Source organism: Elephas maximus, chromosome 12 (genome assembly GCF_024166365.1).
Source record: "Elephas maximus indicus isolate mEleMax1 chromosome 12, mEleMax1 primary haplotype, whole genome shotgun sequence".
Classification (NCBI taxonomy): domain Eukaryota; kingdom Metazoa; phylum Chordata; class Mammalia; order Proboscidea; family Elephantidae; genus Elephas; species Elephas maximus.
This window is the reverse complement of record NC_064830.1, coordinates 44,607,026-44,635,021: the sequence shown is the minus strand read 5'-3', so window position 1 is coordinate 44,635,021 and position 27,996 is coordinate 44,607,026. Positions and strand designations below refer to the sequence as shown.

General features: G+C 52.1%; 2 protein-coding genes across 2 annotated transcripts in view; one reads left to right on the top strand and one right to left on the bottom strand.

The window, feature by feature from the left end:
• Window positions 1–18,534, top strand: part of OTOF (otoferlin) — a 125,756-nt gene extending 107,222 nt beyond the window's left edge. Inside the window, exons 28-47 of the mRNA XM_049903170.1 lie at window positions 124–243; window positions 735–896; window positions 1,004–1,166; window positions 1,620–1,750; window positions 3,591–3,620; window positions 4,017–4,148; window positions 6,020–6,086; window positions 9,702–9,844; window positions 9,969–10,103; window positions 10,462–10,599; window positions 10,857–10,984; window positions 11,089–11,259; window positions 12,102–12,262; window positions 13,006–13,148; window positions 13,544–13,632; window positions 14,956–15,054; window positions 15,196–15,437; window positions 16,008–16,186; window positions 16,295–16,395; window positions 18,354–18,534. Of these exons, the coding sequence (XP_049759127.1) occupies window positions 124–243; window positions 735–896; window positions 1,004–1,166; window positions 1,620–1,750; window positions 3,591–3,620; window positions 4,017–4,148; window positions 6,020–6,086; window positions 9,702–9,844; window positions 9,969–10,103; window positions 10,462–10,599; window positions 10,857–10,984; window positions 11,089–11,259; window positions 12,102–12,262; window positions 13,006–13,148; window positions 13,544–13,632; window positions 14,956–15,054; window positions 15,196–15,437; window positions 16,008–16,186; window positions 16,295–16,395; window positions 18,354–18,534 (2,715 nt within the window). The remainder of the gene's footprint in view (window positions 1–123; window positions 244–734; window positions 897–1,003; window positions 1,167–1,619; window positions 1,751–3,590; window positions 3,621–4,016; window positions 4,149–6,019; window positions 6,087–9,701; window positions 9,845–9,968; window positions 10,104–10,461; window positions 10,600–10,856; window positions 10,985–11,088; window positions 11,260–12,101; window positions 12,263–13,005; window positions 13,149–13,543; window positions 13,633–14,955; window positions 15,055–15,195; window positions 15,438–16,007; window positions 16,187–16,294; window positions 16,396–18,353) is intronic.
• A 1,328-nt stretch (window positions 18,535–19,862) lies between these two features.
• DRC1 (dynein regulatory complex subunit 1) overlaps window positions 19,863–27,996 on the bottom strand; it is a 67,082-nt gene continuing 58,948 nt past the window's right edge. The window contains exons 12-17 of the mRNA XM_049903919.1: window positions 26,801–26,890; window positions 25,985–26,071; window positions 23,598–23,773; window positions 22,133–22,276; window positions 21,437–21,539; window positions 19,863–20,062 (exon numbers count right to left, since the gene is read on the bottom strand). Of these exons, the coding sequence (XP_049759876.1) occupies window positions 19,985–20,062; window positions 21,437–21,539; window positions 22,133–22,276; window positions 23,598–23,773; window positions 25,985–26,071; window positions 26,801–26,890 (678 nt within the window). The 3' untranslated portion in view covers window positions 19,863–19,984. The remainder of the gene's footprint in view (window positions 20,063–21,436; window positions 21,540–22,132; window positions 22,277–23,597; window positions 23,774–25,984; window positions 26,072–26,800; window positions 26,891–27,996) is intronic.

The window sequence follows — 27,996 nt, the reverse complement described above, 5'->3', positions numbered from 1 at the left end:
CCTCAGGGGTCTGGGCCCCTTGGGCTTCCCTGTCTCCCCAGGCCATGTGGCATATTGCTCATAGGGAAGAGACCCCTTTCCCTGGTCTTCCCGGTGTGTGACTCTGTGACCCCTGTTCCTCAGATGGGGCCAGCAGGGAAGGCTGACTTGCCCCCCATCAATGGCCCAATGGATGTGGATGGGGGCCCCATCATGCCTGTGCCTGTGGGCATCCGGCCTGTGCTCAGCAAGTACAGAATTGAGGTGTGTGGGGAGCCATTTAGCCACCTCTCCTACCCTGGCCAGGCCTCTGCTTCGCATTCCATCCCCTTGCCCTTGCTGCTTCTCACTTTCTCCCCATCAAGGGTCATACATATTACCCTGTTGGTAGTCAAACCCATAGAACGGGAGGGGTCTTCAGCTCCCTCACGCCACCCCTCCTTTTCTCAAATAAGGAAGCTGAAGGCCCAGGAGGGGAAGGGACTTGCCCGAGGTCACACCCTGGGGGCCAGCAGCAGAACCAGGCCTCTGCCCAGTCTGCACTAGGTCACACAGCCACCTTCTAGGACCTGTCCCAGCCCTCCCTTCTGCCCCTCCTCCATGCTGACCCTCATCCTGCAGTCCCCATCTCAGCCCCTTGAAGACACCCTCTCCTTGCTCTCCTGGCCCTGCTTCCACACCACCCAGCCCCCTTCCCCACAGCTGGCTCCCTTGTCTGATGGGCCCTCTTCTCCCCCAACCATCACCTCACCCAGGTGCTGTTCTGGGGCCTAAGAGACCTGAAGCGGGTGAACCTGGCCCAGGTGGACCGGCCGCGAGTGGACATCGAGTGTGCAGGGAAGGGGGTGCAGTCGTCCCTGATCCACAATTACAAGAAGAACCCTAACTTCAATACCCTCGTCAAGTGGTTTGAAGTGGTGGGTGTGGGTCATAGCTGGGCAGGGGTGGATGTGGAGGGGCAGAGACCAGCAAGGTTCCTCCCGCCCTTCTCTGAGGCTTGGGCGCCACTTTACCACACCCCCAGGACCTCCCCGAAAATGAGCTGCTGCACCCACCCTTGAACATCCGTGTGGTAGACTGCCGGGCCTTCGGCCGCTACACCCTGGTGGGCTCACATGCCGTCAGCTCCCTGCGGCGCTTCATCTACCGGCCTCCAGACCACGCGGCCCCTAACTGGAACACCATGGGTATGGCCACAGTCCAGAGCCCGGGCCCGACTCCACAGACCAGGGGTCAGCTCACAGTCCAGTCCAAGCAGCCACCAGATGCTGGGAGCATCACCAAGGGGAGCATGGGGAGGGCAGGAGGGAGGGCAGGAGGGAGGGCAGGAGGGAGGGCCCCACCCTCAGGGCTGAGGTAGCTGCCCAGGGCTGCTGTTTACTCCAGAATAGGGCCTAGAAAGGTCCTCAAAGGTCCGAAGGGCAGGTGGCTTCTCCTCCCTCCCAGCCTGGCCTCCTCTCTCTGGCTCAGCAGCCACTCCTTCTAGCCATCTTCTCTCCTCAGTGGCTCTGTCCACCCCTCTCCCTGGAGAGCTCCAGGATCAGTGTTAGGGCTGTGGCCCTCCTCGCCACCACTAACTCTCACTGTTACTCCTGCTCCTCCGTCTGTCTCTCTGCCTGTTTGTCCATTTCTGTGTCTAGTCAGGCTTCTCCAGGGCTGCCGTGTGCTGTGCAATGGGGGCCCCTCCTATCACCCCACAGGGGAAATCATGGTGAACATGGAGCCAGAGGTGCCCATCAAAAAGCTGGAGACCATGGTGAAGCTGGATGCGGTAAGAAGGGTGGGTCAGTCTGGCGTTGGCGGGAATGTGCCCCTGTGTGTGACACTTCCCATGAGCTGGGTGCTCTGCCCCTTGAGAGAGCGGTGTGACATCACCTCCTCTGGCCCATGGTGTTGAGGGCTAACCCTGACTGCACGTGTGAACAACTCCATCCTAACACCATCCAGGAATGCAAGACTCTATCAACTCTTCATACGTGCGCATGTGCGTGTGTGCGCGTGGGGGGGGCATGTGCATGTGAGTAGGCACATGCGCTGTGTGTGTGTGAGTAAAGGAGAGCAGTAACCATTCGAGGTGAGAACCTGCAATTGTTTTTACTTGAACAGCAGGTAATGGATTCCTGTTGAAAGCGCTAGTTCCCTTTCCAGAGGTTTTCCAGTGGAGCCCTGGTGGTGCAATAGTTAAGCGTTCAACAGCTAACCAAAAAGTCGGCAGTTCAAATCCACCAGCTGCTCCTTGGAAACCCTATGGGGCAGTTCTCCTCTGTCCTATAGGGTATCAACTTGATGGCAGTGGGTTGTTTTTGCTTTTTCCAGCCATTCAGAAACTACTCTCTCCAGGTCTGGGATGGGGAAGGATTTTTGGGCGGAAGCTCTTCATTCCTCTTGGCTTGGGACTAGGGCCATTTATCTGCCCGAGAGAGACCTGTTGCCTGGGGTCTGGGTGCAGAGCTGCTGGGGAGGGTGGACTGGGGCCGCTGGGCACAAGTCACCATGAGGTCCCCACAGTGCGGAGGTGCCCTGGAGGCAGGCTTGCCCTCTGCAGTCTGCCCATCCCGTTCCTGACCTCCTATGCTTCATGCAGCCCGTGGAGTTTCTAGCTTTCAAGACCTGAACTTGGTCTAAAAAGACCTTTCTTTGACCCATAATCCTTGACTCAGAGGGCCCCAGCCAGCCAGCTGAGTGAGCCCTGAGTCTGGCTCAGGAAAGGAAAGCAGGAGAGACCCTGGCCCTGCAGGAAAGCCCTCCAGCTCTTGGACTAATAGAAGGTCACACTTCCTCCTCAGCTCCCAGCCTCCTGAACCCCTCCTCCCTGGGGAGCCTGTTCCTCCTCTGGGCGCAGAAAGCCCCTCAGTTTCAGGCCATCAGCAGAACAAGACAGAGGACGGCACTGGCCTATCCTTCCCCAAACTACAGCTCATTGTCGCTTGGGCCCGCCACTGGGTCTGGTGAGGGCTTGTCTAGCCAGCGTGTGTGTGCGTGCCCATGCGCATGCATAATTTTTAAGGCTGCCTGCCCCCACCTGCCCTGGAAAGGAGGAATGGGGAGCAGTGGAGTTAAGGTTGGTGTTGTTTAGCCACTATGAGAGAACTCCCACTGCCTGCCATGTCAGGTGTCCCTCCTCAACCCTGACTGCTCTTTGAAGTCACCTGAGAAGATTAAGTACTGGTGCCCAGCACCCCTATTCTGGTGCCATGGAGCCCTATACTGGTAATTTTTTAAAACTCCTCAGATGATCCTACTGCGAAGCCAGGGTTGAGAACCACTGCTCGTTAAGGGCCCGAGGAGACATTTAGAAACATCTGTGAACCAGAATTTTTGCAGACTCATCAAGCAATGTGCTCTTGTGAATGCAAACTTGACCTTGTGAGAGCAGAGCTGGCAGTACATCCCTGAGAACATCCTGTGTGTGTGTGTGCGTGTGTGTGTGCATGTGGGTGTGGGTGTGTATGTGTTTTGTATGTGTGTGTACGTGCATGTGTGTCTGTGTGTGTGCTGTCCTTCTGTGTCCCCTCCTCCTTCCTTCCCCTCCCCTCTCCCCACCAAGCCACTGGCTGCCACTTCAGGCCCCAGAAACTAACTCTGCTCCTGTCTCCCTGTCCCCTCTGCAGATGTCTGACGCCATCGTCAAGGTGGATGTGGTGAGTGTGGGGATCTTTGCAGGCTCTGGGGTGAGAGGGCCCCACACTGGCTTCTGGTGTCAGACCAAAAGCCTCAGCATCAGGGATTGAACCCCACCCCTCCTGCCCCCGAGATGGGCAAGTAGCAGGGCCCTGAGTACCCATCCTGCTTTGGCCACAACGGGCTTACACTTGGCAGGTCACAACCCTTTCTAAACAACTTTCTCCTCTACTAAACAAGGTTTTGCCCTTTTGACTTTGGAGACCTCACAGGGCCTTATGGGGTCCAGGGCTTCCTGGAAGCAGATGGTCAGAAGTGGTAGGATGCCCCTGGATAGATCAGGGCTCTGGAAATGGCCAGGAGCAAAGAACCATTCAGGCCTCTGGGTCTATCCACCTGGCTCTCCTGCCCTACAGGCTGAGGAAGAGAAGGAGAGGAAGAAGAAGAAGAAGAAGGGCACCTCGGAAGAGCTGGAGGAGGAGGAGCCCGATGAGAGCATGCTGGACTGGTGGTCCAAGTACTTTGCCTCCATTGACACCATGAAGGAGGTGAGGCTGCACGTGGGGGGAATTGGGCTAGGGGAGGTGGCCTCAGACTCCACACTCAGACCGTCCTGTCCAGCTTCTTTCCCACCCACTGCACACCAGAGCTGGCTCTCTCAGGTCTCTTAGTATGAGCTTGAAACAGCCATGTCTCACATCCCTGAAGCTCTAACTTAGAAGTCATCTTTTCCAGGATGGTGGCACAGTCTACCCTCCCTGCCTCGGTTTTCTCTTATCCTCATTTATGTGTTCCACAAATGTTTGCTGAGTGTATAGGATGAGCCAAACACCATAGTAGGTGCTATGGGAGCCAAAAAATGAGACACTGTACCTGCCCTTGAGGAACTCTTGGTAAACTGAGCAAAATGGATGTGTGAACAGATCACTACAAGACAGTGTGATAACAAAGGCAAATCAATGGCTGGGGGAGTCAGGGAGGTCTTCACAGAGGAGGTGACCTTTGAGAAAAGGAAAAACATGTGCACAGCAGAGGCCAACTTCTCAGCAGTACCATATTTTTACAGAAATAATGTGTGCCTTCTATGTTTGTTTGCCAACCAAGCCCTCCCCCGCGAGGTATTTTTATAAGCGTGCTATGCTAATTTTTTACAGCAACATGTTATTTGCATAAAAATTCTGTAGTTACAAATCTCCATACTGTGTTATTTGACAAGTCTTGGCCGCTGTCTCTGTGACATGCTCTTCCCCTAGAGCACACATGTGGGTTTTGCCTGCTCAACAAAATTGCAAACTCCAAGAAGTGTATCTCTCTTCCTTTTAGTTTGTCTCTTCTCCACACTTCCTACCTAGCTCAGGGCACTTCCTGCCTGACAAGTGACCAGGAGGGACCTGTACCTGCAGCTGAGATTCCTCAGTGGGGCCTGAGCTGATTCAGCCACACTCTCCACCGGCCTGTTCTGTGACTCAAGCTGTGTGTGACATTTACCATCCATGTTAGTTAGCCTATAGGCCAAGCTGCCATGGCAAGTTACAGTGGTATGAACAAGGCAGAAGTTTCTTTCCTTCTCATGTCATAGTCCTAGACAGGTGAGGGTTAGGCTGGTATGGTGATCTCATGGTGTTAGGGACTAAGACCCTGGCATCTTGTTACTTGCTTCTATATGGTTAGAGATAGCTCCACCATGTCCAGATTCCAGTCCACAGAAAGGGATAAAGAAGGGGAGGCATAACCCTTTCCTTTTAAGAACCCAACCCAGAAGTTGCAAATATAACTTCCACTCACACTGGCCAGAATCTAGTCCTGTAGCCACACTTAGCTGCAAGGGAGGCTGGAAAATGTAATCTTTAGCTAGGTGGCAGTGCACCTAGCAAAACCTGAAGAACAAGAGAATGGATAATTGGGAACAACTAGTGGTGTCTTGTCCCACCATCACCTCCTGGTTTCAAGTTGGCCAGGCTGGAGCAAGAGGCAGCTTGTTGCCTCATCTCTACCCCTGTAACTTGTACAGGCTGCTGCTAGAAGGTGATGGTACCTTGGTTGAAATCATGATTCAGTTTCCAATAGGTAGAATGTACTGAGTGAAAGAAAATAAAGCACAAAATTCTTACTCAGTTATAATTTTCTACATTAATAAATATTTAATAATACAGCTCTAAATCAACATTAAACAGCACTATATTTTTAAATGATGCACAGTTTTAAAAGTCATAAATGCATAAGTACATTTAGTTACATTCCACACACCTTAACTTTTTTAACCCACTTAAGCAGAGTACATTATGGATTTGAAATGTAACAGGAAAGAGTTTCTGCTCCTAGTGCATTTACGACTGTCTGGGACTAGACATAAGGGTCAAAATACCCCTCCCCAAGATACCTACCTTACCTTCTCTTCACCTGCCTCATCTTTTGACAGCAACTTCGACAGCAAGAGGCCTCAGGGATTGACTTGGAGGAGAAGGAGGAGATGGATAACACTGAAGGTGAGTCTGGAATCCTGGATCTCTGCCTCCCCCTCTTCCCACCCCAGATGGCCGGCTCCCTTGCTTCCCACAACCAGCTCTTCTCATTCTCCCTCCCATGGGCCCCTCACAGGGTAGTAGCTGGGTAGACATTGTCAGGTGTCCCCAGGCACAGGGAGCAGGCTTAGACCATTATCTAAAGCTATCTAGTTCAGCACCAACCACTAGGGCCAAAGATGAAGAATTAGAAGATTTTTATCAGCAGCTGCAGTCTGAAATTGATCGAACATGCAATCAAGATGCATTGATAATTACTGGGGATTGGAATGCAAAAGTTGGAAACAAAGAAGAAGGATCAGTAGTTGGAAAATATGGCCTTGGTGATAGAAACAATGCCAGAGATCGAATGATAGAATTTTGCAAGACCAACTACTTCATTGCAAATACCTTCTTTCACCAACATAAACGGTGACTGTACACATGGACCTCGCCAGATGGAACACACAGAAATCAAATTGACTACATCTGTGGAAAGAGATGATGGAAAAGCTCAATATCATCAGTCAGGACAAGGCCAGAGGCCGACTGTGGAACAAACCATCAATTGCTTATTTGCAAGTTCAAGCTGAAACTGAAGAAAATCAGAGCAAGACCATGAGAGCCAAAATATGACCTTGAATATATCCCACCTGAATTTAGAGACCATCTCAAGAATAGATTTGATGCGTTGAACACTAGTGACCGAAGACCAGACGAGTTGTGGAATGACATCAAGAACATCATCCATGAAGAAAGCAAGAGGTCACTGAAAAGACAGGAAAGAAAGAAAAGACCAAGATGGATGTCAGAGGAGACTCTGAAACTTGCTCTTGAGCGTCGAGCAGCTAAAGCAATAGGAAGAATTCATGAAGTGAAAGAACTGAACAGAAGATTTCAAAGGGCCTCTCGAGAAGACAAAGTGTTATAATGACATGTGCAAAGAGCTGGAGATGGAAAACCAAAAGGGAGGAACACGGTCGGCGTTTCTCAAGCTGAAAGAACTCAAGAAAAAAATTCAAGCCTCAAGTTGCAATAGTGAAGAATTCCATGGGGAAAATATTAAACGATGCAGGAAGCATCAAAAGAGGATGGAAGGAATACATGGAGTCATTATACCAAAAAGAATTAGTCAATATTCAACCGTTTCAAGAGGTAGCATATGATCAGGAACCGATGGTACTGAAGGAAGAAGTCCAAGCTGCTCTGAAGGCATTGGCAAAAAACAAGGCCCCAGGAATTGATGGAATATCAACTGAGATGTTTCAACAAACAGATGCATCGCTGGAGGTGCTCACTCATCTATGCCAAGAAATATGGAAGACAGCTTCCTGGGCAACTGATTGGAAGAGATCCATTTTTATGCCTATTCCCAAGAAAGGTGATCCAACCAAATGTGGAAATTATAGAACAATATCATTAATATCACACACAAGCAAAATTCTGCTGAAGATCATTCAAAAACGGCTGCAGCAGTATATCGACAGGGAACTGCCAGAAATTCAGGCTGGTTTCAGAAGAGGATGTGGAACCAGGGATATCATTGCTGATGTCAGATGGATCCTGGCTGAAAGCAGAGAATACCAGAAGGATGTTTACCTGTGTTTTATTGACTATGCAAAGGCATTTGACTGTGTGGATCGTAACAAACTATGGATAACATTGCGAAGAATGGGAATTCCAGAACACTTAATTGTGCTCATGAGGAACCTTTACATAGATCAAGAGGGAGTAGTTCGGACAGAACAAGGGGATACTGATTGGTTTAAAGTCAGGAAAGTTGTGAGTCAGGGTTGTATTCTTTCACCGTATCTATTTAATCTGTATGCTGAACAAATAATACGAGAAGCTGGACTATATTAAGAAGAGCGGGGCATCAGGATTGGAGGAAGACTCATTAACAACCTGTGTTATGCAGATGACACAGCCTTGCTTACTGAAAGTGAAGAGGACTTGAAGCACTTACTAATGAAGATCAAAGACCACAGCCTTCAGTATGGATTACACCTCAACATAAAGAAAACAAAAATCCTCACAACTGGACCAATGAGCAACAGCATGATAACCAGAGAAAAGGTTGAAGTTGTCAAGGATTTCATTTTACTCGGATCCACAATCAACAGCCATGGAAGCAGCAGTCAAGAAATCAAAAGACTCATTGCATTGGGCATATCTGCTGCAAAGGACCTCTTCAAAGTGTTGAAGAGCAAAGATGTCACCCTGAAGACTAAGGTGCACCTGACCCAAGCCACGGTATTTTCGATCACATCATATGCATGTGAAAGCTGGACAATGAATAAGGAAGACCAAAGAAGAGTTGACGCCTTTGACTTATGTTGGCAAAGAATATTGAATATTCCATGGACTGCCAAAAGAAAGAACAAATCTGTCTTAGAAGAAGTACAACCAGAATGCTCCTTAGAAGCAAGGATGGCGAGACTGCTTCTTGCATACTTTGGACATGTTGTCAGGAGGGATCAGTCCCTGGAGAGGGACATCATGCTTGGCAGAGTACAGAGTCAGCGGAAAAGAGGAAGACCGTCAACGAGGTGGATTGACACAGTGGCTGCAACAATGAGCTCAGGCATAACAACGATTGTAAGGATGGCGCAGGATCGGGCAGTGTTTCATTCTGTTGTACATAGGGTCGCTATGAGTCGGAACCAACTCGGTGGCACCTAACAACAACAACAACAACATGCAGTTCAGCAACTACAGAGATGGACGTTTAGAACTGCTGAACATCAGAGTGGGTGGGATCTCAGAGCTCATTGTAACCAGCGTTTTCCAGCTCTTTTTCCATAGGACAATATTAATGGGTATTCTAGAGGGAAAAGAGGGTTTGTTCTGTAGTCAAACGAGTTTGGGAAATGTTGGGTTAAACAGATTTCTTTGCTTTAGGACTTTACAGAGTCTTTAATGTGCAAATGTGTATTATAAACCTGTAAACAGAAGATGGGTGCTGCAAGAGGTTAACACACTCAACTGCTAACCAAAGTTGGAAGTTCAAGTCCACCCAGAGGTACCTTGAAAGATAGACCTGGTGACCTACTTCCGAAATATCCGCCATTGAAAACCCTATGGAGCACAGTTCTTCCGCGGCCTCACCATGAGTCAGAGTCGACTCGATGGCAACTGGTTAAAAGAAACAACGTAAAATATTTCCCTAAATTATTTGACCACAATTACCATTTCTTCTAAAGCATACCAACAACACTACAGCTGGTCTTCTGCTGAATACAGTTTGGGAAATGCTGATATAGAACACTCTTCTTATTGTAGGCGTATAGACAGGCCCAGAGAGGAAAGTGAGTTGACACAGCGCTGCACAGCACAGGCCTCCTGACTCCCAGTCCCGGCCCTGCTCTACCCAAGGCCACTAAGGCAATCTCTGTGCATATTCCCTTGCACCTGTGTGAGGCAGGCACACCAGAGGTTATTGTCCACATTTATAGATGAGGTCACTGAGGCCCCAGAAGTTAAGTGACTTCAGCAACTAGTAGTAGAGCTGGGTCTTGAACCCAGGCCTTACTGCACAGGTAATTTCTGCCCCACCTTCTCACGTAGCTGACTGGGGCCCCCTTTTCTGTTTCCTTCCAGGCCTGAAGGGGCCCATGAAGGGCAAGGAGAGGGCAAAGGCCTTAAAGGAGGAGAAGAAGAAGAGAACCCAGAGCCCCGGCCCTGGCCCCGGCCAGGGACCTGAGGCCCCTGAGAAGAAGAAACCCAAGATTGATGAGCTTAAGGTGAGGGCTGGGGAGCAGACCCCACCAGGGAGCTGGGGGCATGAAGCGGCAGATGGGGTACAAGTGGGACAGGATGAAGACCAGAGGACAGGCATCGTCCCCCTGATGGCCGGGCCTGGCTCAGGTGTACCCCAAGGAGCTGGAGTCGGAGTTCGACAACTTTGAGGACTGGCTGCACACTTTCAACCTGCTGCGGGGCAAGACAGGGGATGATGAGGACGGCTCCACGGAGGAGGAGCGCACAGTGGGCCGCTTCAAGGTGAGCCAAGGAGAAGGGCCCAGCCCCTAAGCCTGTCCCAGCTCTTCTCCCCACCCCCAAGCCCAGGGTCAACAGTCAAGTAGGACTTTCAGCTGTACCGGTTGTTAAAATACAGAAACACTTCCATGCTAATCTGTGAAGAGCATTTGCTCTGAGCCCCCAAGCCCACCCCCTGCCCTGGCCACTCCTTCCAGACCCCTGGATCCCCTACGATCCAGCAACTAACTCTAAGTTAAGGCCCCAACTGGCAGGGTCCAGACCTACAGGTGCTGTTGCTGTTTTCAGTGCCCCCTACCCCTGAGCCTGCCACCTGTGCCCGTGCGAACCTGCACCCTGACCCACACTTACCTCCTCGCAGGGCTCCCTCTGCGTGTACAAAGTGCCGCTTCCAGAGGACGTGGCCCGGGAAGCCGGCTATGACCCCACCTATGGCATGTTCCAGGGCATCCCCAGCAATGGCCCCATCAACGTGCTGGTCCGAGTCTATGTGGTCCGGGTGAGGCTCCCCCACATGTCCCATCTCCCCTGTCCTCCTGACACGGAGAGGCAGAAGCAACTGCAAGGTGATACCTCAGACTGGGAGGCACCAGGGAGGCCTAGTTCCTGTCTTTCACAGGGGAGGAAGCTGAGGCCCAGAAACAGAGTGACTTACCCATGGTCAAGAGAGTCAGGGAGTAGGCAGGTACTCTGGAGGATGAGGAGGGAGTGAACTTCTGAGGAGCTTGATCAGGCAGCACCCCTTTCCCACACCAGGCCACAGACCTGCACCCTGCAGACATCAATGGCAAGGCTGACCCCTACATCGCCATCCGGCTCGGCAAGACTGACATTCGTGACAAGGAGAACTACATCTCCAAGCAGCTCAATCCTGTCTTTGGGAAGTAAGTCCTCCTGGCACCAACCCCTGGCCCACCCTGACTTCCCCAGCCCACACCACCTCCCACTCTGGCCTTCACCCCGTCTCCTAACAACCCCCCACCCACAGGTCCTTTGACATCGAGGCCTCCTTCCCCATGGAGTCCATGCTGACGGTGGCCATCTACGACTGGGATCTGGTGGGCACAGACGACCTCATTGGGGAAACCAAGATCGACCTGGAGAACCGCTTCTACAGCAAGCACCGCGCCACCTGCGGCATCGCCCAGAACTACTCCATGTGCGTGGGGCAGGGGCAGGGCCTGCCTGCTATAACCGGACTCTAGGAACAAGATTCAGAGCCTGGCGTCTTGGCAAAGTCGACGTACTATGGTTTCTGTCCCATGCCAGGCCTCAGCCCCTTCAGGCTCTGAGCACACCCTTTGGGGGCCAGGACTGTGATTCCAAGACAAGGAGAGATCTAAAGTATTCCAAGAGAGAGGAGGTGGGATGGGGAGAGAACAGTGGGCTGGGGCAGGGGGAGGTGAGGCGAGCAGAGGAGAAGGAGTACTGCACCAGGAAAAGCCCTGGAATCAGGGTCCCCGAGGGTCTGGGCCAGCCCCAGCCACTGCCTGGCTTGTGACCCTGACCAAGTGCCTTAACCTTTCTGGTTATCAGTTTCCTCATGGCAGCCTCTGAGGGCTCCAGAGGGTGGGCACGGGGAGGCATTAGAGTGGGGCTGGGTTGGAGGCTGGATGCTCCTCCTAGAAGGATGAAGGGCACTGGGCACATGGGGCAAAGCTGGCTCAGGAGGAGTCATCTACAGCAGCCCTAGTGTCTCAGGTAAGCCTGGAGCCCAGACAGAGCCCCACTGCTGACATGGGGCACCAGCCAACTGAAGGGAACTGGCCCAAGCCTGGTGACGCAGTGGTTAAGAGCTCAGGTGCTAACTAAAAGGTCAGCAGTTCAAATCCACCAGCTGCTCCTTGGAAACCCTAGGGGCAGTTCTACTCTGTCCTATAGGGTCACTATGAGTTGGAATCAACTCCACAGCAATGGATTTGGTTTTGGTTTTTGGGCCCAAGCCAGTGGTCCCCCTAGCCACAGTGCCCCCCCATCAAGCCTGTGTTCCCTTTCCCACAGACACGGCTACAACATCTGGCGGGACCCCATGATGCCCAGCCAGATCCTGACCCGACTCTGCAAGGAGGGTAAAGTGGACGGCCCCCACTTTGGGCCCCCTGGGAGAGTCAAGGTGGCCAACCGTGTCTTCACAGGGCCCTCAGAGATTGAGGATGAGAACGGTAACCTGTCCCTGAATGCAGCCGGGGGTTCAGAGGCCAAGGTGGGGAGGCGTTTGTGGTAGGTCCTGGGCCCCATTCTTCCCTCTGGTGGGACCCTGAGGCCTGGCCTGGAGCCTCCTTAGCCCAAGCCGGAGCTTTAGTGACCCTCTGCACATGTGCACAGAGTCCCACTCCTGTCTGCTCAGACCCTGGCCTTACACCCCAACACGCTTATTGCGTTATCTCTCCCTCTCAACATCCTATGGGGTAGGGAAGTTACCCCCATTCTACAGATGAGGAAACTGAGACCCAGAGAGTTTCAGAGACTTCTCCAAGGTCTCATGGCTCCTAAGAGGCAGAGTGAGGGCGTAGGCCCAGGTCTGTGTGGCTCCTTCCCTTCCTTTCCATGTGGCACTTCTCAGAGAATCAAGATGTCCTTGTGGTGGGGACCTTGTGATGTCACCCTCTTGGTGCTGGGATAGGAAGTGGATTCTCTCTCCTTGGCCCCTCCATCACAGCCCAGTGGGATTCCCTGGTCAGGTTCCCCAGGCACAGGAAACCCATGGACACAGACCTCTCTGGGCCCTATGGGGCCACTGAGATCTTAGGCAAGCCACTTCTCCTTCTGTGCCTCAGTTTCCCCAATGGTAAAGTGAAGATGAGGCAGATGAGTGGTGGCTCAGGTGCCTCTTTGTGCCCCTGAGTCCCTGGCCCCAGCACAGTTGTCTTGGTTCTGCGGAGCCCCATGCGTGCTGATCCCACAGGTCAGAGGAAGCCCACGGAGGAGCATGTGTCACTCTGCGCCCTGAGACACTGGGAGGACATCCCCCGCGTGGGCTGCCGCCTGGTCCCTGAACATGTGGAGACCCGGCCACTGCTGAACGCTGACAAGCCAGGCATCGAGCAGGTGACACTGGCCTGGCTGGATCTGGGGTTCTTTGGTATTGGGGATCAGTGATCCCCAACCTGGGTCCAAAACTGTAGAAACGGAGCCTCATGATATTCTCTGCATTCCCCCAAAGCCTGGCAGGCCCCGCCACAAGGCCCTTCAGGGAAACTAAAAGGGCATGAGTCTTTGCTCAGAGTGAGAATAACGTCAGCTTGGTGGTGACCTGGGTTGTCTCCCTTGGAAGCTGTGATTAACTATTGATGACATCATATAAATTACTGGTATCGAAGGATGAAAAGTGATGAGATGGGTCCTTGACAGGATGAAGGGTGGGAGGGGGAGGAGAGCTGACCTCCTCGGGCAGAGGGAAGGAGTGTATGGGGAGATCTGTCCCGACACCCCGTCTCCCTCAGGGCCGCCTGGAGATGTGGGTGGACATGTTTCCCATGGATATGCCAGCCCCTGGGACGCCTCTGGACATCTCGCCCCGGAAGCCCAAGAAGTGAGCGCCCAGGGCCCAGCACTGCTCCCTGCCTATCTCCATCCCATCCAGCTTCCCATCCTGGGACCCAGTCTTTCCTATCAGGGCTTCAGGCCCAGACAGCCTTGTTCGGCCTCCCAGTTGTACCCATGTACACACCCACGTGTACACACAGGCAACTGTCTTTACATACTCACACACACACAGTACCCCTGAGAGCCTGCTCTGCTTCATCCCCACATCTAGGCTGTCCTTAAGTTCCGCCATGTTTTCTTTGAAGTACCAGTGAGGAGAGAGTGCTGAAGAGGTGGAAGGATGGCATAGTGGAAAGAACACTGATCAGGAACAAAGCCACCTGACTGTCTTAGCTGACCCCCTTAAGTCACTCTGCCTCCCTGGTCCTCAGTTTTCCCATCTGTGAAGTGGCAGGACTGAGTCCCTGCCAGCTCCGACCTCTCAGACTCTGGAATCAGGGTCCGTTGCACAGGGCCCCATACTCAAAAGGGCCCAGCACTTGGTTTAATGCTCTGCTGTTGCCATCTTGAATTCTTAATGATCTTTTAACAAGGGACCTGCAGTTACATTTTGCGCTAGGCTCTGTGAATTATACAGCCAGTTCTGCCTGCAATTTCCTCCAAGGAAGTCTCTGTGCCTGAGGCCATGAGTCTGCTGTTCCAGTGCCTGCCACTAGGGGACACCCCAACCCATTGGGTCACACCGGGCTTGCAGTCCAGGACTAAATTCTGTTGCTTTAACTCCACTGAGAACCACATTCTAATCAATTTTCAGTACATGGTACAACCTCACCCCTTATGATTAAGATGTAACTGTCTCATCTATAATTACAATTAAGCCTTGAGGGGAAAATCCTCTTTGGGGACAAACATGAACCATACTCCGTGGGCTTCCACAGCCTCTGGAGCCTGGGGAAAACTTGCTCCTAGCCTCACTTCAGCCAGCCCTCTCCTGCTCGCTGGCCCTTTGCCTGCCCAGAGTCCCCTGGCCACCCCGCTAAGTCACCTTCCTTGCCCCAGAGTGTGCCTTGGGTGTTGGTGGTCTGGTCAGACTGGCTTCCCTCTGAGCAGAGACAGTGTCTCCTCACAACGGCCATGCTGACTGACCCTCTCGCTCACCCCAGAGCCCCATTGGACTGAGGCCTCTCTCTGGCCCCGCAGCCTCCTGGTCATGCCATCCTCTCTCCTCAGCTTCTCCTCCCTCCTGCTGTCTCTGCCCCAACCAGCCTAGGCCCCATACTAGTCCCAAGACCCCAGGGCTTCTCTCAGTCATCCTCAACTCCAGCCCCAAGATCCTGGGCTGCTTCTCACCCCGTCTTCCCCTGCCCAGGTACGAGCTACGGGTCATCGTGTGGAACACGGACGAGGTGGTCCTGGAGGATGACGACTTCTTCACTGGGGAGAAGTCTAGTGACATCTTTGTGCGGGGGTGGGTGAGGGGCCCCTGGGCTGGGTGGGGCCAAGCTGGGCAAGCCCACCTCCTGGTAACCAGGAGAGGAAAAAGGGAGCTGAAGGGTAGGGAGGGGAACCATGGGTGTGGCCACAGGTTTAGAGCATGTGGCGCCCACAGGTGGCTGAAGGGCCAGCAAGAGGACAAGCAGGACACGGACGTCCACTACCACTCCCTCACTGGCGAGGGAAACTTCAACTGGCGCTACCTGTTCCCCTTCGACTACCTGGCAGCCGAGGAAAAGATTGTCATCTCCAAGAAGGAGTCCATGTTCTCCTGGGATGAGACGGAATACAAGATTCCCGCGAGGCTCACCCTGCAGATCTGGGATGCAGACCACTTCTCTGCAGACGATTTCCTGGGTGCAGAGCTGGGCAGAGGGGGTGGCACTGGGTGGTGGTGAGGGGGTGGGAGCCAGGAGCCAGAACCAAGGAGGGGCAGGAGGTGGGTCAGGGACATGGTGAGCCCACTCTGGGGGGCCAGAAGGATCAGACAGTGTCCCTGCCTCAAGGATCCACCTAACCATGCCTGGGGCAGGTGTCTTCAGTGTCATAACCAGTGCCGACAGGGCGCTTGGGTGCTCCAAGGAGGGGCAGTCGGTGAGGCTTCCTAAAGGAGTCAGGGAACCTCTTGGGCCTCAGGTTGCTCCCCTTAGAATCAGCTTTCCCCTTAGAACTCTAGTTTGCATCTGGGCCAAGCTTGTGAGAGAGGCAGTACTTTGCAGCGTGCCTGAGCAGCACAGGGGTGGCTGGCAGACACCAGGAGAGGTCCTCCAAGCTGCAGGGTCAGCCAGGGAGCCAGTGTGAGCACCTTGGTTGTGCTGGAGAGGGGGGCAGGAGGAGGAGATGCGGGCAGTCTGTGCTCAGCAGCAAGGCGCCAAGAAGCCCCTGCCCCACCACGTTTAGCTCAGAGCTGACTCTGAGGTTGCACAGGGGCCATCGAGCTGGACCTGAACCGGTTCCCACGGGGCGCGAAGACAGCCAAGCAGTGTTCCATGGAGATGGCCACAGGGGAGGTGGATGTGCCCCTGGTTTCCATCTTCAAGCAGAAGCGCGTCAAGGGCTGGTGGCCCCTCCTGGCCCGGAATGAGAATGACGAGTTTGAGCTCACGGTGGGCACCACCTCCTACTGGGGCAGTGGGCAGGGCTGGGACAGGCTGGGCTGCCGAGGGCCTGACACTTGGCGTGGGCACTGGAACCTTACTGTCCTCTCTCTGCAGGGCAAGGTGGAGGCAGAGTTGCATCTACTGACGGCCGAGGAGGCAGAGAAAAATCCAGTGGGTCTGGCCCGCAATGAGCCCGACCCTCTAGAGAAACCCAAGTGAGTCCCGGATGGTTCCTGGGGGCATTGGAACAGGACAGGAAGGAGGGGCCAGAGCTGGACCAGAACCTTCTGGTTTTCTTGCCCTTACCACTCTCTTGGCACCTGTGCCCTCTTGGTCACTTCCTGGACCACAGCCTCATTGTAGGGGCACCTCCTCCTCCTTCCCTCTCTGCCCCTGAATCCCACCACCTCCCTCTGGACTCACCCTGCTCAGAGTGTGAGCATGGGCTGTCGGTGCAGGGAATCAGTGCCTCCTCCAGGATGAATGCTGTGCCTGGGAAAGCAGCTCTGAAGGGGAATTCGGGGCCCAGCCTTGATGGTGGGGCAGTGCCCAGAATGACCCATACTCAGCCCAGGGTCTTGCCTCCCTGTCTGCCAGCCCCCTCCCTGTACCCTGATCCTTCATCCTTTCATCCTCTCTATCCTTTCTCCTTGCTTCCCCTGCTCCTCCTGCTGCCTCAGCCGGCCTGACACGAGCTTCATCTGGTTCTTGAACCCTCTCAAGTCGGCCCGCTACTTCTTGTGGCACACATACCGCTGGCTGCTGCTCAAACTGCTGCTGCTCGCACTGCTGCTGCTCCTCCTCGCCCTCTTTCTCTGCTCTGTGCCTGGTTACCTGGTCAAGAAGATGCTCGGGGCCTGAGCCCAGCTGCTCTTGGGTGTGCTACTTCTCATGAGCTGGGTAGCATGTGGAATACACTCACACTCACACACGCCGTGACTTTCAAGCTTTCAAAATAGCGTTGTAGACTCAGAACTGGAAATGACTGTTTTACATTTTTACATATAAGGCCAGAGAGGTAAAGTAACTTGCCCAGCATCACCCAGCAAATTAGGGTAGAGCTAGGACTCAAGCCTAGGTTTCTGAACTGCCACTACATCACTTCCTGTCCCAGTGACATTCCTGACAGAGAGCCAACCCCAGCTTCATTGGCAGTGAGAAGCCGAGATGCAGGCAGGGAAGGGGAGAGGCTTTGCCTGGGATTCACTGACTGCCCTAAATAGTTTCTAGCAGCGTCCTACCTCCCAGAAGTTTTCTGCTACTTTCTGCCCTGCAGAATAGCCAGCATGTTCTGCCCACCCTCCCTGCCCAGCACTGACAGAGCATGGGAGGCACTGTCTCACTTAGCCTTTTCACCAGCCTCTGGAGGTAGATACTACTCTTAGCCCCATTTTATAAATGAGGAAACTGAGGCTCAAAGAGGTGCCTGACTTCCTGTCACGGCTGGGATTGGAAGCCAGGTGCCCCGTCCCCCAGGTCCATGCTCTTCAGCAGCCCTTATGCTGCGCTCGGCTCTGACGGCACACAGTTCACGTCCTCGAGGAACTGGTGGGGAAGTAGTTTGAAAAGACTAATTTAATACTTTAATTTTATGCCTTGACATTTTATAAAGCCTGTGCTTTTTGCAACGCAGAAAGTAGAGCTGGACAAGCACTTCTCGGCTAGGAGGCCATGCAGAGGCTGAGCAGCAATCACGCCCTGGGGGTGGGCAGGCTGGTGAGGGTGGCACACGCCCCTCTGGGGCTCCTGGGACTCTTGGCAGGTACAGTGGGCGCAGATACTTGTGCCCACTGAGGACATGGGACAGCCCCAGACCACAGACAGTAAACTGCCAAGTAAAGAAGCCTTCTAATAATTAGACCTACCTGCCAGCCAAAGGCTGCCTCTGCAAGCAGTGAGCTCCCATCACTGCACATGTCCAGGTAGAGGCCAGTAGATGCCCAGTTTCCAAAAATACTGTCTCATTTGGGAAGGAGAGCCGAGGCACCAGTGCCCTGCAGAGAACAGGTTTCCTAACCTGCAAGCCTGGTGCTGAGTCCTGGCTCCAGCATTCGTGACTCTGGAGACCTTGGCCATGATAGGGCTTTTTGGGGTCTCAAAAGGGCTGAAGGGACAGGGTGCCCTGGGAGGTGGCTTCTGCCCATGGCCTGACCACAGCTCCTCCCTCCTGCAGCCGGCCGGACACCGCCTTTGTCTGGTTCCTCAACCCTCTCAAGTCCATCAAGTACCTCATCTGCACCCGCTACAAGTGGCTCATTATCAAGATCGTGCTGGCCCTGCTGGGGCTGCTCATGCTGGCCCTCTTCCTCTACAGCCTTCCTGGTTACATGGTCAAGAAGCTCCTAGGGGCGTGAAGGCTCCCTCTCCTCCCTATAGCTCCTCTCCCCAGGTCTGCTGGTTTGCACTTCCTGTGGCTTGGACTGTTTCCCCCTTCCCTGGGAATTCCCAGGAGCCCTGCGTCCACCCTCCAGCCTCAGGGTCGCAGGAACTCGCTGGGCCGGTGACACCCAAATGCCCCTTCTTGCCGTGCTAAGACTGCTGCCTGCCAGGTCCACCCACCCCTCTGTCCCTGTCTGCGGGGTTTACAGACAGTGGGAAGGGGTAGGGGAAGAGCAGCTCCATCTGGCCCCACCCTGCTGAGGCGCCACCCTCCTTCCAGCCCTGGCTGCAGAGGAGGCACCCCAAACCTTCTGCCAGGCCTTCCGGCTCTCAGACTTTAATGAAATTAACCAAGATTCATGGGCCAGTGGCCAGGGCTTTCAAAAGAATGAAGAAACAAAACACATCACCCCTCCAGACATAATCTTGTGAGGAGAGAAGACAACGCCAGTCTTTGTTCTGCAGTCCTGCTGGGTGGCTGCTTCTGCCCACCGCTCCACCCCCAGGCAGCCCCTCAAGTGGGCCCCTTGGCACACACACACATGCCCAGGCCTTGTCCCACCAGTGGGTATGCATTGCTTCCCAGGGCCCCCTCTGCCCAGCTGGTGCTCACAGGCCTAGCTGAGAAGCAGAGAAAGAGTGAATCCCTCGTGCCCCCAACCCCCTCAGGCACCCACTGCTCCCTGCAGACCCTGCCCTTCCACTCCTTCAGCTAGAAGTTTGTCCTTCCAGTGCTGCTGCCCCTACCAGCCTGAGCTGGGTTTCTGTTGGCTGTTTTTCCTTTCTTGAGTGGTGGTTTTCCTCTTAATAAAAGAAACCAAACTCTGAGCTGGTGTCTACATGGTCAAGTGAAAGGAGAGCCCCCAGTGTGGGGCACAGGGTCTGCGTGGACCCTGAGGTTGGCAACTCAACACCAACTGCCCCTGTGGCTTTCCCCCTATGGCCAGTCTCTCGTGGCCCAGGGTTCAAGGCCAGCCTAAGGCACAGCGCTGCATGCCCATGGGAGGAACTTCCAGGAAAGCCCCTACGCCACAGCCCTAGAGGGCACACTGGGGCGCTGAACAGTCCTTCAGGCCTGAAGGCCAATCTAAAGACAAAAGGTCCCCCAAGGGCCCAAAAGCTCCAGCCTCCACCCAGAGAAAGCAAATGCCCCCGAAGCAAGAAGGAAGTCTCCATGGCACTGGGCTCTTCTCCATCTCATGGACGTGTGCTGTTCTCATACCACAACCCAGGCCCACAGTGTTCCCTCATGACACTAGGCTTGGCCTCATTAAAGAGACTCAGCCATAACTTTCAAAGGCTTTAATCGTAACCACGTTTTGACAAGCCCTATAAAAACAGCTCTGGGAAATCCGAGTGGGCCAGGTGCAGCTCCCAGGGAGGTTTGTGCCAGCCCCAGCAACCCCCTGTGTCAGCATTGACACGTCAGCCCTTTGAGGCCGAGCCCTCTTTTGTGGGTACACGGAACACCTGAGTCGGAGGAACTTGCAGTTCAGAATTTATCTGGAAAAGAAAAAATGGATATCATCAGGTTTTCGCCAGGGCCCCCAACCCCTGTACCTCTCTGGGGTCAGGTGCACAAGCTGGCTGTCACACATGTCTCCCAATCTCTGCAAGTATTTCCTTTCCAAAGCACAGAGAAGTCTGCTTCTTGCAGAAGACAAGTCTTGGGCATTCTTGCTTAGCTTTTGCCCCACTCAGCTACCCTCTGGCAATGTTGTCAGTATCCCTCTAATCAGCCTCCTAGATTCTTACCTCTCCCCTCCATCCTTGCCCATCTCAGCACTGCCCTTACCTCCCTCCTCCCCACCCTCTTGTACACAGTAGCATTGGTGGAAGCATGGGCCAAACAGTCCCTGTTACAAGAGGCCGTCATGATGCCCTGGCTCACCACATCCCCCTTTGGAGCCTGAGACCATGCCAGGGCCTCACATCCCCTGTATGTGGACCTGCGGCCAGCCTGTCACCTCTCACATGGGCAGCCAATGGCTGATCACCTACACTCGGTCCAGTGTCACAATCCTCCTGGCCCACAGCCTCAGTGTCTGTGTGAAGGACCCCGCCCTAGCAGAGCAGAGCAAGAAACTGTGATGAAAGGACTCTGGAAGCGAGACATGAGAGCTCTCCTCTTGCAAGCATAAGGGAGTGGCCACAAGTGTCACTGGAGGAGGCAGGAGGGAGAGCCAGGGGACAGCTGCCCTGGCAGAGCCCTCTCCTCATCCCAGAGAACCTGGGCTGGTGGAGTGGGAAGGGCCCAAGGCTCTAAGCAAATCACAAGGTCTCTGAGCTATGATTCTCCTTTTTGTGAAACTAGGAGGATAACTTCTGCCCTATCCAGCCCATTGGATGGTTCTTAGCATCAAAGAAGAAAACCCGTATAGGGGGCTCTGCTGGCTTTGGCACTGCTGGCAGGAATGGTCCCAACAGGCAGCTGGTACCACAGACCACGAGCATCAGAGGAACACTGTTCCAACCCAGCTATCCTGGAGAAGACATCAGGCAATATCCACTACCCCGCCCGATAGTTTTGCGCAACGTGAGGCCACCTGTTGATTTTTTGCCTCACATCTCAAAGCTCACTTGCCTCTGGTGGGGGAGTTGTTGCTGTTAGGTGCTGTCGAGTCAGTTCCAACTCATAGCCACCTTGTGTACAACAGAACGAAACACTGCCTGGTCCTGCACCATCCTCACAATCCTTGTTAGGCTTGAGCCCATTGTTGCAGCCACTGTGTCAATCCATCTGTTCAAGGGTCTTCCTCTTTTTTGCTGACCCTCTACTTTACCAAGCTGTTGGGGGAGGGGTTCCTCATTTCCCACCATCAGCTCCAGCCCCCCACCCCTGCCGGCCCAGGCTCATTGGAGGGTCCACACACCCACCTTGGAATCTAAATACTGCTGCAGCAGCATCTGGAGTTCCGTGTTCTGCTGCTCCAGAGAGTCGTTTTCTAGCAACAGCTTGGCCCTCTCGGTCAGGATGAGGCTTTGGGCAGAAAAACAAGTTCGAGGCCCATTGAATCCTTCGTCCTCTGTTTAGCAGGGGCCAGGCTGACCTCTGTGTTTCTGTTCTGGCTGCAGGTGAAGGAGGACCCCAGAAGCTCGCACTATTTCTAGAAGCTTCTCTCATCACCTAGCCACCACAGCAGCCCTCCTTGACAGAACAGAGAGGCAGGGCCAGGGACCAGCACCCGCACCGCCCACACAGGACTTGCCCTCCCAGCCAAAGGCAGCTTTCCTCTCCAGGATCTCAAATGAGCAGACAAATATGGCTGCTTCAAGCAGGATCTTTCCCTCTCCTACCTGCCCAGCACCCTCTTTTGCCTGGGCCATGAGATACACAAACAAACGAAAAAACCAAACCCATTGCCTTTGAGTCAATTCTGATTCATGGTGACCCTTTGTGTTACAGAGTAGAACTGCTCCATGGGGTTTTCTTGGCTCTAATCTTCATGGAAGCAGATTGCCAGGCCTTTCATGCATGGTACCGATGGATGAGTTTGAACCACCAGTCTTTAGGTTAGTACTGGAGCACAAACTATTTGTGCCACCCAGGGGCCTCATGACATAAACACTCACTGGTACTTCTCCAAGGCTGTGTATAGAGCGTCCCAGAGGTTCTGCTTGGCGGGAGGGATAACCATGGTCAGGGCCTTCCAGTACTCAGAGTCCTTTGAGTCATCTCGCACTTCCTTCCGCTTCTTCAGTGGCGTTCGAGGGTCCCTGAGGGCAAGAGCACAGGTCCATCATCTCCACCTGGCATGCCCGGGGCCCCCAGCAGTGCCAGCCAGGCCCCTGTCTTCACAAAGGCACGGCCTGCATTCACATTACTGCCTTTCCACCCATCACCATCCCACTCAGTGGTAGACTTCATCAGATTATGGAAGATTCTCAGAAACTAAACATGCTTATCATCCATTTCCCTGATTCTTGGTGGGGATTCTGGGTCACTTCTATGAAAGCATCACTGGAGTTCCATCCACCCCGTCTTTCTCTTTCTGTCAATCAGTTTATCTCAGTGGCTTTACAGCTCATTAAACCCACCCACTGCTGTCAAGGGGCTTCCAACTCATAGCGACCCTATAGGATGGAGTAGAATTGCTCCATAGGGCTTCTGAGGCTGTAAATCTTTATGGACGTAAACTGTCATCTCTTTCTCCTGCAGAGAGGCTGGTGAGTTCGAACCGCTGACCTTTTGGTAAGCAGCCTAGCACTTTAACCACTGTGCCACCAGGGTTCCTTACAGCTCATTACTATGCCCCATTTCTTTCACCAGTACATCCAAGACAGTTCTTAAAATTTTTCATCTCCCTTCCATCCCCTCTGTGATGGTCTTAATCTGGAAAATGATTGCGTCCCAACTGGAGGAACCTCCAATTGCTCTCCCTGTCTCCAGCATCACCCCTCCCTGTGCTGAAGTGACCTTTCTAAACTGCAAGTCCAATCACCACTCCCCCATCACTTATAACTGTTCCTGGCTTCCAGTCAACTAAGGGTTAAAGACCAAGATCCACGGCACATCGGGCAAGGCTCCAAAGGCCTGGCCTGGCTCCCTTACCACCAGCCTCCACCACCCAGACCCTTGGTTTCCAGCCACCCCGCTCTGTCATGGCTCCCTCTCCCCTGCTGTTACGTCCTAAAATGCCCTCTCCCCACTCCATCCACCTAGCAAAAAGCATCTCCTTCTAAAGCCTTCTCAGCTTGCCAAAGGAGTTAACCACGTCCTCCTCTGAGCAGCTCCATACCTTGTGCATGCATTTACTCTTGTTCCCAACACACTGTGCTGTTCCCATGGTGCCTGCACATGGCAGATCTCAACAAATGTTTGTTGAATGAATGAATGACAAATGAAAGAATGCAAATCACGACTACACCCTGTTTCTCTCACTAATACGCTCAATAACTCCCCATCCCCTCTTTCATCCATTTACTCGCTCTCCGAGTTCCTGCTCAGCAGCCTCTTCTCAGCTCACTAGCGCCTGCCTGGCTCCTCGTCCCATCCAGCTCCCCCAGTTCTCAGCAAGCCCTCAGCGCCACAGCCCACCTGGGCTTGTTCAGACCCATGACGAAGGCCTCCAGAGCCTTGAGGACATCATTGGGGTGGATAAGCCTGGGAGAAGATTGGACCTCCTGCTTCCCCTCTGAAAGGTTTTTCTTCTTTCCTGCCTCGACCGGTAACTTCTCTACTGACTCTGGTGCTGCCATCACGCTTGATCGTTCCTGTAGAGGGGGGACAGTGATTCCAGGGGGCGATGTGGAGAAAGATGCCAAGGTAATTATGGGTTGGGGATACACAGCATGGATTATGAAGAAAGACAGTAAGAGAAGAAAATGGCAAGAAGTGGGCTGCAGATAAAAGGGTGCCATTTACACAGGAAAGAGATGATGGAGCTAGAGGACAAAATGGGAAAGAAGGGGGATGGGACCAGGGAGAGGCAGGTAGGGGGCTTCAAAACAATGACGCTGCTGTTTCTTAATCTGGGTTAACAGGTATTCATTTTATTGAGACTCATAAACCCTACTTTTTATAAATATCTTCTTGAACCACAATACAAATTACTTTTTGTTTTAATATTTCTATTTGAAAAGTCTCCCTCTTACTCCTGTTCCAGTTTCTTCAGTTTACCTCCCACAGGCAAACCATTGTTATCAGTTCCTATGTATCCTTCCAAAGAAATCCTATGTATGCATGTACAAACACACACACACACACACACGCTTATATAAGGACATATAAGCAAATAGGCACACATATATTTATATACACACATACTTGTCCTTCCCTTTCTTACATACATGATACCATATTATATAGATATTCCTGAACTTTGTTCTTTTTTCACATACCAGTAAGCCTTAGAGATTTTTCCATGTAAACACATACAGAACATCTTTTTTTAATGGTGGCACCATACATTATTTAATTAACTCCTTAATGATGGACACTTAGGTCGTTTCCAGTTTTCTTCCATTTCAAACAAGGCCACACAGAATAACCTACAATAAACACATCATTTCAAATGTACTGGGACATATCCACAGAATAAAATCCCAGAAGAGGAACTGCTGGGTAAAAGGCATATCATTTTGTAATTTGTAACTGATACTGCCAAATTGCCCTCCGTGGAGGTTACAACAATTTATACTCCCACCAGCAACCACACGAGCGCACCTGCTTCTCACACCTCAGCCATCACGATGCGTTATCAAGCTTTTAGATTTTGGCCAACCTGAGAGGTGAAGAATAGGCTTTGGGGCAGTTTTAATTTACATTTCTCTTGTTACAAGTAAGCTTGATTTTCTTTTCATGTTTAAAAGTTATTTGTATTGCCTCTTCTGTGAGGTGTTTGCTCACAGCACTTGCCTATTCATTGAGTTGTTGGCCTTTTTCTTACAGGTTTATAGGAGTTCTTTATATTTAAGGAAATTAGCCCTTCACTATGACATGAGCTGAAAATTTTCCCTAGCATGTCATCTGTCTTTTACATTTGCTTGTACTGATTTGTGCCCTGTAGATTTTTTTTTATGTAGTCAAATGTATCTTTTTTTTTCTTTTTTTTTTTTGTCTTCGTTATGGCTTCTTGATTTTGCCAACTCAGATAGCCAGCTTTTTTTGGAGGTATATCAGGAAATTATTTTTTAAAATTCAAAATAATTTCTAATATGATAAAACAAACCAAAAAAAACCCTGTTGCCGTTGAGTCAATTCCAACTCATAGCGACCCTACAGGACAGAGTAGAACTGCCCCATTGAATTTCCAAGGAGAGCCTGGTGGATTCGAACTGCTGACCTTTTGGTTAGCAGCCGTAGCACTTAACCACTATGCCACCAGGGTTTCCTTTAATATGATAGCTTCTTTTATCTGTAATACTTGATATTTGATTCTCCTACTGAAATCAATTACAGTCAAGATAGGCATTACAAATGGGCCCTGCTTTTCAGAAAGTGTTAAGGGTCAAAATATTCAGAAGTTGGTGGGCCGGTCTCACAGTGGCTGAGGCCTGGCTCTGAGGTAGGACCCAGGAAAAGATGGTTTGGGCCACCACGTAAGAACAGCACCTCATCTCTAGCCATTTTTCCACTTGCAAATTGAAGAAAATAAGAAGAAGGGAAATGCTATGTTAGCTATCCCTGACATAAACTCCCCACTATTTCTCAGGTGTTATTCGGAGGCAGCAATGCCCTCTGGGAGCTTCCAAGAGAATTGAAACGTTTTTTGTCCCCCCTCATTTAACATTTTTTGCTTGCTTATATTTTTGGATTAATAATACATAAAACAAAATAAAGTGAAAAACCAAACCAGTTGCCTTTGACTTGATTTTGGCTCATGGCCACCTTATACGTTTCAGAGTAGGACTGCCTCATAGGGGTTTTATGCACGTGGTTAAAAATTTTTAAGCTGCAAAATGGTATATAGCACCGCGCCTTACCTGGCCAGAGGGTAAATGATGAGCTCGGTATTTGACGAAGAAGTTCACCAGTTTATACAAGTCGTCTTCACTTTCAATTCCAAGGGCCTGGGGAAAAATGGCATGGCTGCTCAAACACGCCATCAGAGAAAAGTGAGCCAGTTCACCAGCTTGGGGAGTTACACCGACCCTCAGCTCCCAAGAGCAGGAGGCTTGGCTTGTTCCCTCTGTACCGTAGGCGCCTGGCCCAGAGCAGAGGGCATGCAGCATTGGAGAACTGTAGTGAAATAGGAACACCAACATGCCAGCACGGAGGAAAATGGTGCAGGCGTAGTCAGGAAACGCTCCATTCAGATCTGCTGGGAGTGAAAGTGCTAACAGGGGGCTAAACACACAGCTGTGTTTGGAGGTGCAAGGGAGAGCCCACAATCTGAAAGCTGGGCTATGAGATACAAAAGCTAGTAGAGAAAGGTCAGGGATGGGGGACATGTAAACGGTTCTGAGGCCATTTTGTTGCCTGAATTGTAAATAAAGAGAAGGATATCATGCTGAGCCCAGGGAAGCCCCAGAAAACCCCCATCTACTCCAGGGCTGAGGCAATGTCAAAAAAAATAAGAGCTATCTTAAGGTGAGGCAAGCTTTAGTGAAGGATCACCCGGTAAGCAAGCTCCGCACGGACTTAACTTGTACTTACTTACTAATCTGCAGTGCAGGATTTCACCTGGGTTTCGCCCATGAGTACCTTGCTTAATGTAGCCTGTGTATACTTTGCTTACTGGTTAATCCGCCCCTGGGCTTCAGCTCCACCCCAGGTCCACTCAGAACCAGGAAACTCACTGAGAAGATGGCATCCAGCCTCAGCAGGTAGCACTCACTCTTCTCCAAGGGAAGGAGAAGGCTCAGCAGTTTGCTCTCAATCAGAAAACCCTGAGGAAAAGGAAGAAGCTGTCAGATACAGGTTTCAGAAACCAATGCTAGTATCTGCAAGCTCCCTCTGTGTAACCATCCAGGGGCAAGTCCACAAAGCAGAACCTCCAGGCATGAGACTTGGGGCAGCAGGGTCTCCAGATGAAGAGAGCCATCCCAAGGAGCAAGGCCAGGGACAAAGCCAATCCTCATTATGGATTTAGTCTGCTATACTTCAAAAGAGTGCTAACATGCCCACAAGCTATTGGACAAATACCTGAGTTTCCCATAGCAGTCCAAACCTAATTCGGTCACTGATTCCCATCTGTCCAATGTCATTTCACTCATGTTCTAATCCCCCACATATCCATTAGAACACAGCAGTAGGTACTGAGCTGGAGGAGAGGAAGGCATGGAGGGAGATAGACATGCCACAGCACACAGGAGGTGGAGGGGAGGGAGGTGGGTAAGAAGCTTGAGTGCCCACACTGAATTAGGAAAGCCCAAGGGAAGACTCCGTGGAGAGGTGGCCACTGGCTGCAAGGCTGCAAATACAAAGAAGAGGACCCCCTGGTTTACCCTTTAGGAACCATGCCCTCGGTGGTTGGAGAAGGGGCAGCCAGCCCTAGTGCCAAAGAATACCGTCCCTACTGTTCCAAGTACACTGGAGGCTGCTGATCCTTGCTCTACCTCATCTACCCACCTTGTTATTGTTGTTGTTGTTGTGTGCTGTGCCATTGACTCGATTTCGATTCATAGTGACCCAGATGACAGAGTAGAACTGCCCCCATAGAGTTTCCTAGGCTATAATCTTTATGGGAGCAGATTGCCAGGTCTTTCCTCCCATGGAGCGCCTGGTGGGTTCCAATTGCTGACGTTTTGGCTAGTACCCGAGTGCTTAACCATTGCGCCACCAGAACTGTAAAATCGAAATAACCATAGATCATATTTGGTAATAACCTGACTTCTAGCTGAACCAGCTCCAATGCAGCCTTTACTCAAAGTCTAATATACAGTCCAGATATCCAGACGTCCAAAGCCTGAGACATGCAGCATAGTCTCAAACCAAGCTCCCAGAGAAAGGCCACAGGTCAGTTGTGGCCCCATTACTTAGCAGGTAGGAAGAT